Genomic DNA, 17,471 nt, shown 5'->3' with positions numbered 1-17,471 from the left:
AACGGAAGTTAGAGAAGTCAATGTTCATGCCTTCAGGTTGGAGGCTACTCAGCCGGTATATAAGGTGTTGTTCCTCCAATCTGAGTGTGGCTTCATCTTGACCAGTAGAGGAGGCCATGGGTAGACATATCAGAATGGGAATGGGACGTGGAATTAAAATGTGTGGCCACTGGGAGATCCTGCTTTCTCTGGCGAACAGAGCGTAGGTGTTCAGCGAAACGGTCTCCCAGTCTGCGTTGGGTCTCACCAATATATAAAAGGCCACACCGGGAGCACCGGACGCAGTATACCACACCAACCGACTCACAGGTGAAGTGTCGCCTCACCTGGAAAGACTGTATGGGGCCCTGAATGGTGGTGAGGGAGGAGGTGTAGGGGCAGGTGTAGCACTTGTTCTGCTTGCAAGGATAAATGTCAGGAGGGAGATCGGTGGGAAGGGATGGGGGGGATGAATGGACAAGGGAATCATGTAGGGAGTGATCCCTGTGGAAAGCAGAAGGGGGGGGGAGGGAAAGATGTGCTTGGTAGTAGGATCCCGTTGGAGGTGGCGGAAGTTATGGAGAATTATACGTTGGACCCGGAGGCTGGTGGGGTGGTAGGTGAGGACAAGGGGAACCCTATCCCGAGTGGGGTGGTGGGCGGATGGGGTGAGGGCAGATGTGCGGGAAATGGGAGAGATGCGTTTGAAAGCAGAGTTGATGGTGGAAGAAGGGAAACCCCTTTGTTTACAAAAGGAAGACATCTCCTTCGTCCTGGAATGAATTTTAAAAAAGGAAGACATCTCCTTCGTCCAGGAATGAATAAAACAGATGCTGGGTTTGCAGAAGAAAATAGCACTCTGATGCTGCATTCATGTAAAAGTTTTTCACAGGTACATCTGAGCAGGGAAGAGAAACTTATACAGCTCACTTTCACAGCTCTCATAAGCTTCAGACGAAACTTTCACCAAGTCTCCTAAATTTGCTGGTGAAGTCAGACCAGACAAGATATGCATTCTATGGAAGAAGCTTGCAAGAAACTGCAAGCAAAATAAATCAAACCATGCTGAATTTCAGATAAAAATGCACAGATTTTGTCAGACTGCTATTGCCACAAGCAGGCGCAAGTGAACCCATGTCCTTGTCATGTGCCTCTTCTTTAAATGAAAGAGTTTGTAAGTTGAGGTGAAGGAAGCTGACAATAAAAGTTTAAACAATCACCTCGAGTACGCCAGCATCATCATGTGCCATGTCATATGACGTGGGCAATCACGGTCTTTCCATGACCATTATTGTTCTTGGCAAATTTTTCGAGAGAAGTGGTTTGCCATTGCATTCTTCTGAGCAGTGTCTTTACAAGATGGGTGACCCAAACCACTATCAATACTCTTCAGAGATTGTCTGGCTGACGTCAGTGGTCGCATAACTTTCTGTATACAGTATGGTGCACATGTAAAATAAAATCTGTAAAGTGAAGATGCTTTCAAAAATAATGAAATGAGAAGTTTCTAAATATCAAAAAATTACTATAAAGAGCAGTAAACAATAAAAAAAACTAAATCAAATCAATATTTGGTGTCACCGTCCATTACCACATAGGCTGAGCAGCTGGAGTAGTACAGGGTTTCTCTGGCCCACGCGAATCATCCCATTGTCCTACCACACAGAGTCCTGCCAGCAGCGGGTTGCAAACAGGCCTTAAGAATCGACTATCACAACTTGAGAACAGCAACCAAGATACTCAAGCATGTTTAAGGATTTAAATAGCACCCAAGTAAGCACACAACGGGAAAACAAAAAAAAACAGAAACAAAGATCTGAATGCGTGCATCACATTCATAACCTCAGGGGAGCCAATTAGCATACAGCAAACAGCACCAGGATAATGACCAGACCACCTGTTTTAGCAATATTCAGTAAGGAATAAAATTTGGCTGAGACCCCGGAGACAACTTCCTTGCCTTCCTCAAAATAACACCATAGGAGCCTTTTATATCCAAGGCAAGGAAGTAACCATGACTCTGGTTTAACTTCCTGTCTGAAGGCTGTACCTGTGACAGTGAAGTGTCAGACTGGATATTTGTGCTCAGGTTTCTGAAGAGGGAGCTGAACCCCCAACTCAGAGGCATACAGGTTGCCCAATAAATCGTGGCAGCCATAGGAAGACTAGCAGGAGTTGAAATGGCTCATGTTTATGATGTGCATTGTACAGAACTTTATCTGTAAGCCTCACACTGAGCATACTCTGAGAGGAATAAAGTCAGGTACTCTAGCAATTTAAATCTTCATTCTTTTATTGAAAATATCCCACAAAAGTACATTATAAACACAAATGGAGAAGAACCCAGCATTCTCTGTTTAGAAATGTCTGATCTCAAGTCTTTCTGAAGGAAGAACAGGTGATTTTAAGGGAAATAAATTCATGGTGCGCATGTGTGGGGACAGGGGCTTTGTGTTACTTCTCATTTCCTTCAGTGGCTTACTACAGTCCTTCCTGGGTCATCTTGGTGGCAGAAGTCACAATACTTGCAATGTAGTTCCATTATTCTGATGTCTCATTCTAGGTATCACACTGAAAAGTATTGTCAGCTTGCTACAAGCATGGAAATATTGCCTTATTGGGTCAAAAGCATGTCAATTTTCACAAAATTGATATAGCACAGAGAAAGACCATTTGGTCCTTTGAGTTTGTGCTGCCACTTTGAGAAAATTTCAGAACTCATTCTGCTCCTCTGCTCATTCCCCATAATACTACACATTATGTTCACAGTAAGCGCATTTCCAATCCTGTGTTGGAAAAGTGGACCTTCATCAAAGCATTGAATTTTTTTTTGTCCTGTCATTCAAGTTTCCGTTGACTCACAAATCCGTGTCGCTATGTTGCCTTTTACCAAAGGATCTGGTGTATAAGCACAATCAGCAATCGAGGCAGAATGGCAGGAAATCAGGTGGACAATGCCATCCTGCCAATTGTTGGCTTCTTGACAGAAAACACCACATTTGAGTGTGCTCTTCACTACCAACAAAATTTGGGCAAAGTCCAAGCCCCTTCCCCAAATTTCATCCCCCAAGAAAACAATGACTTTGTACTTGTAGACCACAGGAATCTGTAGTCTCAGCCTCCACAGGCTACTGAGTGGCTCGACTTTAGAGATTGGAAACCCAAAATGCTCTGAGCTGTAATTCTGTTTATTTGTCGCAAACTGTAAGTCATCACCAGCTGATTATAGGCAGTGAAAGAATAAATGATGAAATTGCATTTCCATAGTGCCTTGCACATCCCTTTCAGAACATCTCAGTCACTTCCCAAACCTATGAAGTACTTTTGAAGTCCAGTCAACATTGTAATATAAGAAACATGGCAGATGATTTGCACAAACAAAAAGATGCAAGGTGTTAATGATCAAACAATTTCCCCTTTGGCTCCTCACACTTCCTCCACACTCAAGGTGCAGCTATGGACACCTGCATGGACCCCAGTAATTCCTGCCTTTTCACTGTCCATGTTCCAATCATTCCCTAGTGATGCTCCACAACTCTTCCTGCTCTACACTGACGACTGTGTTGGTGCTGTTTCATGCACCCATGCTGAGTTCATCAATTTCATCAACTTTGCCTCCAACATCCACCCTGCCCTTAAATTCACTTGGTCCATTTCAGGCACCTCCTTCTCCCCTCTCAAGTTCTCCGTCTCTAACTCTGGAGACAAACTGTCTACCGGCATATTCTATAAACCTACTGATACCCACAGTTATCTTAGCTAAATCTCTTCTCACCCTGTCTCCTATAAAAACACTATTTTATTTTCTCAGTTCCTTCATCTCCAACACATCCAGGACATCTCCCCCTACTTCAAAGAATGGGGTTTCCCTTCCTCCACCATTGATGCTGCCCTCACCTGCATCTCCTCCATTTCCCAGATATCTGCACTCACCCCATCTTCCCATCAACTTAACAGGAATAGTGTTCCTTTTGGCCTCACTTACCACCCCATGAACCTCTGCATCCAATACATCATTCTCCACAATGTCTGCCATCTTCAAAAGGATTCCATCACCAAACACATCTTTACCTCCCTCCAATATCTGCTTTCCACAGTTATTGGTCCCTCTGTGATTCCCTTGTCCATTCATCCCTTCTCACTAATCTCCCTCCTGGCACTTATCCTGGCAAGCGGTATTAAGTGCTACACCTACCCAGTCACACCCTCCCTCACCTCCATTCAGGGCCCCAAACATTTCTTCTAGGTGAGGCAACACTTCACCTGCAAATCTGCTAGAGTCATCTATTGTATCCGATGCTCTTGATGTGGCCTCCTCTACATTGGCGAGACTCTCGTAAATTGGGGGACTGCTTTGCTGAGCACCTCTGCTTCATTCACCAAAAAATTGAACTTCCCGATGGCTAAACATTTTAATTCCACTCCTCATTCTCGTTCTGATGTGTCAGTCCATGGACTCCTCTTCTGCCACGATGAGGCCACTCTCAGTTTGGAGGAGCAACACCTCATACTCCATCTGTTTAGCCTCCAACCTGATGGCATGAACACTGATTTCTTCTTCTAGTAGTAGTTCTTTTTTTTTTAACCCACCCCCTTCCCTCATCTTCTATTCTCCACTCTTACCTCTTCTCACCTACTTATTACCTCCTCCTGGTGTCCTCCTTCCTTCTCTCCCAGGGTCCACTCTCCTCTCCTATAAGATTCTTTCTTCTCCAGCCCTTCAACTTTCCCACCCACCTGGCTTCACCTATTACCTTCTAGCTATCCTCCTTCTCCTCCTCCCACCTTCTTATTCTGTTGTCTTCCCCCTTCCTTTCCAGTCCTGAAGAAGGGTCTCGGCCTGAAACAGCGACTGTTTATTCACTTCTATAGATGCTGCCTGACCTGCTAGGTTCCTCCAGTATTTTGCGTGTATTGCTTTGAACTTAAAGCATCTGCAGAATTCCTTATGTCAATGATCAGATAATCTACCTTAGAAAATCTGGCTGGAGGGTTAATTTTGGATAGGACACTGGTGATAACTTTAAAAGTATCATGGGATCATCTATGTCCACTTGAGAGGCTAGACATGACCTCTGCACAACAGCTCATCCAAAAGAGAGCACCTCTGACAATGCAGCAAATCTTCAGTGCTACACTAGTGCCTAGGTTTTCATGTGCTTAAATCTTTGAGTGAAACTTGACAACAGTGATACTCCAGATCACCTGCTGCCGTGTTGGCCCCTTCTGCTCCCAAAAGGAATTTGTAACTTCATTTCTCCAAGTGCTAGTGCATGGCTCAGCTGTAGAATGATAAACCCTTGCACTTCAAAATGTTCTGTGCTCAATCCAGTTCATTTGACACAAGCTATATGGTGCGATTTCAAAGTTATTTCCAGCACCGCTGCAAAGGAATTAAACAGACTTTCATCCAATTTATGAGAACCTTGCTTTCGCATTCTTTCAAAATATTGTTTAACATATAAACTGGCAAGTTACAGTCCATTGCCATCATTATTCAGGGTGATAAATGCCCATCGGTGTAGCAGGTAGAATCCCATGTCTGTGTACAGTGCTTGATAATGTAATCCTTTCATGCGAAAAATAACAAAATGCCACTTTCTCTCCTACATCTCTATGCTAAAGCAATTTCTGTTTGAGTTGATCAAACTAATTTATCTAGCAAGCTCTGAAAAGAACTGTGTGAGAGAAAAATATTATTAAAAAGGCAAATGAATCAATTTATTGAAAAATGTTAGCAGTATCCTTAAAATAATGTAAGAAGGATTTTTACTTTCCTCTTTATGGTTAATTTCCATTGCCTTCTCTATGCCTGTATGGCTTTTTCTGTGAATTTCGCTTTCTTTCATACATTTCTTACTTTCTCATAATCAACTGTATGTTTTTAATCAATTTTCAAAATGTACTTCTTTCAGAAAAATTCCTAAAATCTATATATACTGTTAAAGTCAGCAGTTTGATAACTAGTAATGTTATTCCATTCATGCACACTAGCAGATCATCAGTTATTTAGAAATTCACAGCTAATAATTCATGCTGTTTCCCATTGAGACCCAACATTTTTTCAAAAACACTAACTGCTGTATCGGTTGCTCCATCTCCTTTCCTCTCTCTCTCTTACTCTCTTTCTGGCACTGTTTCATTTCTTTATCTGCTTCTCTCATTCTGCTTCTCTTACTCCAATTCTCCTTTTTTATTCCCTTTCCTCTTTCTTTCTGTTGTCTGATACTCCCATGCCTCTCTGTGATTGTCTCTAACTTTGTCTCCCTCTCTCTGTTTCTCCCCGTGTTGCCTTTACTCTGACTCTCTCTCTCTCCCTCTATGTATCCATCTCATTGTTTCCCTCTGACCCACTGTTGCTTTCTCCTGTCTCTGCCTTTCTAGGATTATCCCCTAATCCCATCCAACAGAACATTCCAGGATGGGTAGGTTGCAAACTATTATTGCAGCAGGTACCAGGGACAGAAAGTCTCACCTTCTATAGTGAGTTTGTGAGTTCTATCCACTTTCTTTCCCCAACTTTGCATTTGTTAAGCATTTAAACATCCAACACAATAATAGTAAGTTAAGAATGGAAGCAAAAAAGAGGTAAATCAGAATAATTGTGCCTTGAAAGATTTAAGTAGAGGAGCAAAGAGAAGAATGAATTAACTTAGATGAATTCTTTGTGGTAACTATTTCCAATCTGTTCTTCTTTGCAGATAATACAAATTGACAGCAAATACCTAGGCACTCATTCTGTGACCCTGCCGACTTAGAAGGAACCTACCTGGCATGTGTACCATCCGACAGTTACAGTTTTCAACCAAGTACCGAGTTTCACAGTCAATTCTGCAAGCAGTGATGCTGTACGTGTCAAAGAAGTCTGAGTCCATTGGGGTGGATTTGCAGTCACCCCAGGGAGGAGGCAAGTAGATGAGCTGAAAGGAAAAGCAGAAATGTAGAGGATCATTTAGAAAGATGTTCTACAAAATTATGATAGACTTTGTGTGGATTGGATACCTCCAGATTCCAGACAGACAGACATACTTTATTGATCCCGAGGGAAATTGGGTTTCATTACAGCTGCACCAACCAAGAATAGTGAAGAAATATAGCAATATAAAACCATAAATAATTAAATAATAATAAGTTAATCATGCCAGGTGGAAATAAGTCCAGGACCAGCCTATTGGCTCAGGGTGTCTGACACTCCGAGGGAGGAGTTGTAAAGTTTGATGGCCACAGGTAGGAATGACTTCCTATGCCGCTCAGTGTTACATCTCGGTGGAATGAGTCTCTGGCTGAATGTACTCCTGTGCCTAACCAGTACATTATGGAGTGGATGGGAGTCATTGTCCAAGATGGCATGCAACTTTTCATTAAACACTAATATTCCTTTTCATTAAACTCTAATATTCAAGAGCTTTTTGAAGAGGCAGTGGAAAACAGGATTAAAATGTGCAGACCAGTGTTACTTGTGTGTGGGATTTAGGTGGTGCTAAATCACACAGATGGAGAGATTGTAATTTTGAAAAGGGAACTGGACAAATACTTAAGAGGGAAGAACATTCCAGGGCAAGATGAAAGTTGTGTGGGGATGAGATTGACCAGAGAGCTAGCATAGGTTTAATGGATCAAATGGCCTTCTTGCTGTAAGATTTTTTGTTACAGTGAGAAGGACACCAACCAAAAACATTTCTCTTTCAAAGCAACATGACTTATTTAGTTACCATACCTCCTTCAGGTCTGTTTGGAGACAGACCATCTCAAGGGTGCCAATATGGGAATTTGAATTGATCACCTTGATCTGTGTGGAGTGAGGTGCTTTGAGCGCCCAAATGCTGTGCAGGGAGATCTTATAGAAACTGCTCGGGTGAGTCAAACTGAGCTTAACTTGCATGGTTTCGGTTCTTCTTGAACGAATAACCTGTTATCCAGTGCCCAGGTGATCTTGGGGAAAATGTAGCATTGGTTCTTTGGCTTTTGGAGCTTCAGAAAAGTTCAAGGCAATACCATACAACATAAATAGTGGAGGAACAGAGGGATTTTGGAGTCCACATCCATAGATCCCTCAAAGTTACTACGCAACTTGATAGGGTGGTTAAGAAGGCATAAGGGCTTCATTGGTTGGGGGGGATTAAGTTCAAGAGCTGCAAGGTAATGTTGCATCTCTATAAAACCCTGGTTAAACAACACTTGGAGTACAGTGTTCATTTCTGGTTGGCTCATTATGTGGAAACATTAGAGAGGGTGCAAAGAAGACTTATCAGGATGCTGTCTGGACTAGAGGGCATGCCTTATAAGGAAAGGCTGAACAAGCTAGGGTGTTTCTCTTTGGAGCAAAGGAGGATGATGGGAGACTTAATTGAGGTGTACAAGATGATAAGAAAAATACATAAATAGAGTGGACAGCCAGCATCTTTTTCCCAGGGCAGCAATAGCTAAAGAGAGGAGACTGGAGGAAAATATAGGGGGGATGTCAGAGGTAGTTTTTTTTACACGGTGATTGGTCAGTGTATGGAAGGTACTACTGTGGGTGGTGCTCGAGGCTGATACATAGAGGACATTTGAGAGACTCTCAGTTAGGAACATGGATGAAAGAAAAACATAGGGTTATGAGCAGTGTGGGGGGGATTGCACTAAAATGATCAGAGTAGGTTAAGGGGTTGGCACAACATTGTGGGCTGAAGGGCCTGTACTGCTCTATGCTCTATTAACAGCTGAGCAGGTGAACTGTTTTTGATTAATTGTGTGGTGCTTCCAGTTACAGCATCAGTGTGACATTTGTACTGGAATGCAGAGAGCACACTCACATATATAATATACTGCGATGGTCTAGAGGTATTCAAAGTCAGTAAGTGCTTCATAGCTCAGATGAAACTGAAGTTTGTCCTTGGTTGTTTGCACACAATATGCAAAATAGCATCTGTGTGATTTGGTTCCATTATAGGCAAGTGGAACAGAATCATTGTTGAACGATACAGCATGTAAAGAGATCATTTGGCCCATCGTGTTGTAGGCAATTCTTTTGAAAGCCATCCAATTAGTTCCACTCCCCCGCTCTATCCCCATAGCCTTGTAAATGTTTCCTTTTGAATTATAGATGCCGTTCCTCTTTTAAAGTTGCAAACTAAATCTGCTTCCTCTGCATTTGTGCTCCAGGTCACAACAACATTCATCTTTCTAAGTATTCCATTTGCCTTTCCTCTGGTCATAAATCTGTATTTGCTGGTTAGCAGACCCACCACCACTGAAAACAGTTTCTCCTTATTTACACTATCAAAGTCTTTCCTAACACTGAAAACTTCTACCCACTTCCCCTCCACTAACCTATTAAAACGTCTTTTAACTTCTCTAGTTCAAAGAGAACAATCCCAGATGCTTTGGCTTTTCCATGTAACAGATGTGGCTTACCTTTGGTGTTAATCAGCTGAAAGTCCTCTCATTTATGGTGCCCAGAATTAGGCAAAAGAGTCTTGCTGGGACTCAGTCAGTGATTTATAAAAAATTAGCAGATCTTACAACTTACATTCTATTTTTCCCTGCACCCCATTTAACATTGCATAAATAACTGTTTGCATGCTTCCTTTCAATCTTTCTTTCAAGATCTATCAGCTCTCTGGATGCATTTCGATTTTCCTGATCTGCCTATTTCCCCAGTCTATCTAGCTCTTCTTTTTACCCCTTTATCAGTACTTATTATTTTTCTACATTTTCCAAAGTGTATCGTATCTGTCCCGTACAATGCAAAGGCAGGAAACACTGGCAAAGCTCAAAGCAATTCGATCACCATTTCTGGAGAGAGAAATAGAATTAATGTTTCAGCTCAATGGCCTTTCATCAGAATTCCAATATGATACAAGCAATGAAAGTTAAGAGATGTTTTGGCACATTGGGTGAAGTATATTTTCCTAAAGGGTAACATTTACAAATTAAATATATAAATATCATAACTAACAATAAAAAGGAAACCCTGGAAATTTTCATCTTAGTATCAACAGTGGTAAATGCGTGAAACAGATAAGCAGAAAGGCCAGTGGAAGAAGAAACCTTATTGGGGTTTAAGAAGGAATTAAACTAATGGGATTTGGGATTATTGGGAATGTCAGTGCCAATTATCTTTCATTTTGATGAGTGAACATCCTTTCCACCCTCCCAAAGGCCAAATCTCAGAATGAAACTCTTTGAGAGGTTTGATGCACGTGCACTGATTGCCTTGACAGGTTCATTAAAGATAAAGAGCAGAAAATGGTAGTGGCATGCAGGAGGTGAGTCAAAAAACCTTGGTTCACAGTTCAGGTGGGGAGCATTGGAAAGGTCACAAGTGAAACCCTGACAGATGTGCGTGGTGCTCCATGTTGGAGTTACATCTCATGAGCAAAAGCATTTTGTCCAGGGGAAAGCTAATGTGTTTATGTTGCCGAAGTTCAGTGCTTTCACTGACAACAGCTTGAGCTGGAGCACACAGAAGTGACTTAGTACAAAGCTCTTTGAGTTTTCAAATTAAGTAGCCAATACCAACGAGAATCATAGTGTGATCTTGGTTCCTCATACCCGCTGTTCTTGACAGGACACAAATGTTTGAAATCCAGGTGGCACTCCAAAACCCAGCTGGTCAATAAATGGTGGTTCATTCTGACCGTGGATCTGAACCTTTATACCAGCTTCAAAGGAGGTTTCATCTGTGTGAAGAAACAGATAAACATTAACACCACATTAGTAAGCTCCTGAGCTGTCATCGACACCCACTAAAGCTAATGGCAACAAACCAGCTGCTAGAAGAATTTAGCTGGTTAAGCAGTGCCTGTGGGAGGAAAGGGATTGTTACTGTTTCATCTACTGAGTGGAGAGGGAAGATACCTAGGATAAAGAAGAGGGCACAGTACGGTAGGTGCCAGTAGGTGATTGGTGGATCATGGAGAGGTGAAGGATTATGGGCAGATTTATGGGTAGAGAAGGGGTGGAGTTGGGAGACAGAGGCAGGTGGATGATATGTGGAAGTAGACTGAGAAAAGGCAGATGGAAACAGATTGGGTGCGGGGGGGCGGGGTGTTGTGATGGAAAATAACTGGTTCTTTGAGTCTCAACAATAGAGGTCTGGACACACACAGTTTTAATAATAAGGAATTTATTTACAAGGGGAAGTCGGGTCAACACAAGCAACTACAATACACAGAAAGTGGTGTGGGGACAGGGTACAGTGACACATACAAAGAACAAGGGAAACGCACTACGACAGCTATCCCCCTTGACCTTGGATAGCTGCGGCTCCCTTACCAGGACAAATGATAGACCTTCCCAAGCATAAATCAATGCACTTACCTTCAATGAGGTGGTCTGTAAGAGAGACTGAGCCAGGGACAAGTCTCACTTTTTATAGCATGGGGCTGGGCGAGATAATCCAATTAAGGTGACCAATAATTTAGCTGTGCATTGATTAGTTGGGAGGGACCAAATGTTGATTGGCGTGTGGTGTGTCCTCCAACCAGCCAGGTGGCAGTGCGTCTGTCACGTGGCCGGTATCTCTGGATACAGGGGGGCTGTGAAAGGGGAGATAGCTAGGACTGCAATACGCGGGAAAATAAACACTAGGGCTGGAATCTGATCATGTGATGGATATTCACTTTCCTGGGTCCGAGAGGCTTATTACCAACCTCAGCTTTCTAGCACAGTGGCATGACCTTTCTAAAGGATCAACGTTGTTTGTGACAAAGTTAAACTTCTAACCAATATTTCTTGCTCAGCTTCTTGTCGTAAACAAGTAAACAGTGAGATCTTGTAGGCCCATGTTTAATTAACATAAAACAATGGTGTTATGTTAACTGGGCTGCTTCAAGCCAGACAACACTGGCTAAGTTATTAGCACCATTGTGACTGAGTTCAAGGAAGCTTGTAGACCAGACTGATATTGTCACTTAGCACATCAAACATGGGGAGTCAGCAGGAGACGCTCATGGAGTGAGCACTGTTTCAGATTCGCTCCATAACCTTTACTTTTTTTAACCTATGATCACCCTTATTTAACTTATTTTTACCTACACCAAAAGATTCTTGTTACTTTTTTGGACTTATCTTTAAGAGTTTATTGTGAATTTTTGAAGAAAGGAATACAGAAATGGCTCTTAGATCTAAAGGGCGAGAACACGGGAAGGATTTTAACGGTAACGGGAAGAAGAAGACGACTGATCCCAAGGGCACTGAATTGACTTATGAAATGTTATTGGAGGTTTTAAATCAAAAATTTGAAAAACAACGACAAATTTTTAAACAAGATATAAAGGCTTTTCAAGATTATATGGATAAGACGGATTCAGTAGTTAACCAGCAGCAAGTTCTAATTGCAACTCTGCAAGAAGACGCTCGGAAGCAAGATTTGATAATTGAAAAATTGGAGCAGAACTTACTTTCGACGATTAAACAGGTGGAAACACTTAAAGCCAAGAGTGTCGACTTTGAGAATTGGTCCAGAAGACAGAACCTACACATACTTGGTCTCTCGGAAGGTATTGAACAAGGGGACCCCTCGAAGTACTTTGTTCAACTTTTAAAGGATGCGTTCCCTTCTGTATTCCCAGACAGTCCTCCGTTACTCGATCGCGCTCACAGAATTATGCATCGATCACCAAGTGCTTCAGCTAAACCACCAGTTGTAATTGTCCGATTTCACTATGTGCATGTTAAAGAGCAACTTATTCGTGTGGCTCGGCGTGTAGGGATGGTCAAATTTCAAGATCACAATTTTCGTTTAGTAGAAGACTTTAGTCCAGAAGTAATGAAGGCAAGGCTTCTTTTTAAACCCCTGATGTCTGAATGTTATGAGAAAAATCTAAAACCTGCGCTCTTATACCCAGCTAAGTTCAGAATATCGCCTCCGAATGCACCAAGGCGAGTTTTCCTTTCTACATCTGAAGCGAGAAGCTTTCTGGATGAGAACTTCCCTACTGCTATGGACACTCATTCCAAATAAATGAGTGATTTTGATCGTGCAAGATGGTTTTTATTTCCAAAACCAGATTTTGTTTCTGGCTATTGGTGTAGGTTTACTCTATATTTTATACACTAGTTAAAGTTTTTTTTTCTCGACATGCTAATCTTTTTATTTTACTTACTTCAACCACTGTACTTTATCTTTGGTCATTATTATTAATCCTTCGAAGGTGAATTTTTTTTTTACTAAGATGGCGGTTTCTTCCCTAAAATATTTTTGGGGATTTTTTTATTTTGCCATTTTATTTTCTCTCGTCTTCTTCCTATAATGCATCTCTTATCATAGTTTACATTTTTTTTAGTTTGTTTGGGTTTTAACCTGATTTATAAGTTACTAGTGATTATACTCTTTTTGTTTTTTTTACTACCAATTATATTAAGTGGTTTGGTTTTTGTATAGTGATTATTATTTCTTTAGAGTTTGGGTGGATTTTTTTTTAATCCTTTATATACGGAGTTGTCTTCTGCTGATATGGGGGTAGATTTAGTTTCATCTTTTCTTTTTCCCAGCCTATCCCTTGCTGGGGTAGTCTTGTTTTTTCCTCTTGGGTGGGGGGTGGGAGGTCTTTTTCTAAATCTTATGTTTCTTTTATCGTTTTTTTTTAGTTTTTTCATTTGGGCTGATTTTAAACTACAAAAATGTCCGCGATGTCGTCACTTCCGGGTCCTCCCCTTATTTTTGTTCCTCTTCCGGGTGCATGAGTTCATAAGTTGTTAACCCTTTATATACCAAAGGGTTGATTTCAGAAATATGGCTCAGACCATTAATTTTGTCTCTTGGAATACTAATGGCTTAAACCATCCGATCAAACGGAAAAAGATTTTCAAAGTATTCCAAAGACTTAATGCTCATATTATTTTTGCACAAGAAACTCATGTGAGGAAAGAGGATAATTATTGCTTTTTTAGGTTTTGGAGGGGTCAACAGTATCATTCGAATTCGAATGCCAAAGTAAAGGGAGTTCCAATTTTTATTGACTCCTCTATTGCATTTGTCCAACATGATATCTTTTCGGATCTGAATGGTAGATTTTTGTTAATTACTGGTTTACTTTTTAACAAAAAGGTTGCTATGGTTAATGTTTATGCTCCAAATGTGGATTGTCCCGATTTTTTTAAGTCCTTATTTACTTCTCTACCTAATCTAAATGAATATAATAATGGGTGGTGACTTTAATTGTTGTTTAAATCCTTTGATGGACAAATCTATATCTACTCAGACTTTACCTAATAAGTCGGCCACTTGTATTAACTCTTTTTTGACTGATAATGGAATTTTTGATATTTGGAGATTTCGGCATTCTAAGGACAAAGAGTTTTCATTTTTCTCACATGTTTATCACTCCTACTCGAGAATTGATTATTTTGTTATTGACTCTTGTTTTATTCCATTGGTAATTGGTTGTAATTATGATATTATAGCCATCTCTGACCATGCTCCATTAAAACTTTCTATTAAATTTACGGATACAGCTTCTAGTGCTAGACAATGGTGATTTGATTCTACCTTACTGCAAGATCCGGATTTTATTAAATTTATGAAGGAACAGATCGATTTCTTCTTTTCAACTAATTCCACAGATGATATTTCTTGCGGAACACTTTGGGACACTTTTAAAGCATATATACGTGGACAGATTATCTCCTACTCTGTTGGTCTGAGAAAACGCATCAAGAAGGAAACTCTTTTGTTGGTTGATAAAATTAAAGAGATTGACAAGAAATATTCGATTACTCCTAGTAAGGAGCTTTACAAACAAAGGGTTGAACTTCAAACGGAACATAGCTTATTACTTACATCTTCGATTGAAAATCAATTAATGAAAACCAGATCTGATTTTTATATACATAGTGATAAATCGGGTAAACTGTTAGCTAGTCAATTGAAGAATGCTTTGGTTAAACGTCAAATTACTAAGATCCGTCAGCAGAATGGGGATCTGACAGTTAACCATGATGAGATAAATAAATCATTTCAAGATTTTTATACCTCCCTGTATCATTCCGAATTCCCTCATGATCGTAATACCATGTGTGATTTTCTTGGGAAATTGAATTTTCCAAAATTATCATCAGATGATCTTTCAATATTAGAAACTCCTATTACGGATGCAGAAATTAAAGGGGTTATTTCCTCTATGAATTCTGGGAAAGCACCAGGTCCAGATGGGTATACAGTAGAATTTTTTAAATGTTTTTCCGCTACTCTTTCTCCTTGGTTATGCAGGGTTTTTGAAGAAGCAATTAGATTGGGCAATTTGCCACAATCTTTTTATAGAGCTTCCATTTCTTTAATATTGAAGAAAGATAAAGACCCTACTGCCTGTGCATCCTATAGACCAATATCTTTATTGAATGTAGATTCCAAGATCTTTTCCAAGTTACTGGCATCCAGGCTGGAGAAGGTATTACCCCAAATTATTTCGGAAGATCAAACCGGTTTTATTAAAAATCGCTATTCTTTTTTCAATGTTAGGAGATTATTGAATATTGTTTATACTCCTTCACATAGCACTTCAGAATGTGTCATTTCATTAGATGCAGAGAAAGCATTTGATAAAGTTGAATGGCCATACTTATTTAATGTGCTTGAGAAGTTTAATTTTAGTCCGACATTCATTTCCTGGATTAAATTGATATATCATACTCCAGTAGCCTCGGTGCTTACTAACAATCAAAGATCTCCCTTTTTTCGTTTATTTCGGGGTACTAGACAAGGCTGTCCTCTTAGTCCATTATTATTTGATATTGCTTTAGAACCCTTGGCAATTGCTATCAGAGAATCACAGAACATTTTTGGCATTAATCATGGGACAGATATACATAAGTTATCATTATATGCAGATGATTTATTATTATTTATTTCTGATCCTGAAAAATCCATTCCTGCAGTTTTATCATTGTTGGCTCAATTTAGTGATTTTTCCGGGTATAAATTAAATCTTAATAAGAGTGAATTGTTTCCTTTAAATAGACAGGTTCCAATTTATGGAAATTTACCTTTTAAATTAGTTAATGACTCTTATTTATTTAGGGATTAAAATCACAAAAAACTATAAAGACTTGTTTAAGGTTAATTTTTTACCCTTAATCGATCAGATTAAATGTTTGTTTACTAAGTGGTCACCACTATCTTTATCTCTGATAGGTCAGATTAATGCTATTAAGATGGTTATTTTACCCAAGTTTTTATATATAGTTCAAGCAGTACCTATTTTTATTCCGAAATCTTTCTTTGCTAATGTTGATTCAAAAATTTCCTCATATATATGGCAGAATAAAAATCCTAGGTTAGGTAAAATTTATTTACAGAAGGCAAGGAAGGAAGGTGGATTGGCATTGCCTAATTTTAGATTTTATTATTGGGCAGTTAATATCCGATATTTGATATGTTGGTTAAAGGATTGGGATATATCTTTTAGCCCTCATTGGGTGAACCTGGAAATTAAATCTGTACAAGGATTTGCATTGGGTTCTATTTTAGGGACTTCTCTTCCCTTTGCTCTTTCTAAATTGCCGAAACGAATTGATAACCCGATAGTTAAACATACTTTACGTATATGGTTTCAATTTTGGAAATTTTTTGGGTTGACTCAGTTTGTTTTAAATATTCCTATTGTATCCAATTGCTTTTTTTTATCCTTCTATTATAGACCAAGCTTATTCAGCTTGGAAGACTAAAGGATTACTACGATTTTCCGATTTATTTTTGGATAATTGTTTTATGTCTTTTGAGCAATTATCTAATAAATATAATTTGCCTAGATTTCATTTTTTTAGATATTTACAGATTAGGAATTTCTTAAATACTATACTTCCTACTTTTCCAAATTTTGTGTCTTCAGGTATTTTGGAGAATTTGTTTGAACTAAATCCTTTTCAGAAAGGGCTAATATCAAAACTTTACAATATAATTATGAAGATACATTCAGAGCCCTTTCATAAGACTAAAAATGATTGGGAAAGAGAACTTAACCTTATTATCCCTATTGAGAATTGGGATAAAATTCTTCAATTAGTTAATACATCATCTATATGTGCTAAACATTCATTGATACAGTTTAAAGTTGTGCACAGGGCTCATATGTCCAAGGATAAATTGGCTCATTTTTATTCCTATATAAATCCTATTTGTGACAGATGTCATTCTGAGATAGCGTCTTTAACTAATATGTTCTGGTCGTGTCCGCTTTTGAAAAAATATTGGAAAGATATTTTTGATATTATTTCTGCGGTATTGAACATTGATTTACAACCTCATCCTATTACTGCAATTTTTGGTTTACCAATGATGGACTCACTCCATTTATCCTCTTCCGCTTGTCGAATGATTGCATTTCTTACATTAATGGCTAGAAGATCTATTTTGTTGAATTGGAAAGAAATTAATCCTCCTACCGTATTTCATTGGTTTTCTCAAACTATGTTATGTCTAAATTTAGAAAAAATTAGAAGTGTTGTATTTGATACTTCTATTAAATTTGAAAAGATATGGAGACCATTTATTCAATATTTTCATATGA

At 39.4% G+C, this 17,471-nt stretch overlaps 1 protein-coding gene across 3 annotated transcripts in view; it reads right to left on the bottom strand.

Annotated features, from left to right (window-relative positions):
* The window catches only part of asic1b (acid-sensing (proton-gated) ion channel 1b), an 857,627-nt gene that overhangs the window by 93,330 nt on the left and 746,826 nt on the right, over positions 1-17,471 (bottom strand). For all 3 annotated transcript variants that reach the window (XM_073071028.1, XM_073071027.1, XM_073071029.1), the window contains exons 3-4: positions 10,516-10,643; positions 6,749-6,899 (exon numbers count right to left, since the gene is read on the bottom strand). In XM_073071028.1, the coding sequence (XP_072927129.1) occupies positions 6,749-6,899; positions 10,516-10,643 (279 nt within the window). The remainder of the gene's footprint in view (positions 1-6,748; positions 6,900-10,515; positions 10,644-17,471) is intronic.

This window comes from Hemitrygon akajei, chromosome 18, assembly GCF_048418815.1.
Source record: "Hemitrygon akajei chromosome 18, sHemAka1.3, whole genome shotgun sequence".
NCBI classification, from domain to species: Eukaryota; Metazoa; Chordata; class Chondrichthyes; order Myliobatiformes; family Dasyatidae; genus Hemitrygon; species Hemitrygon akajei.
This window is presented reverse-complemented; position numbering and strand designations above follow the sequence as displayed.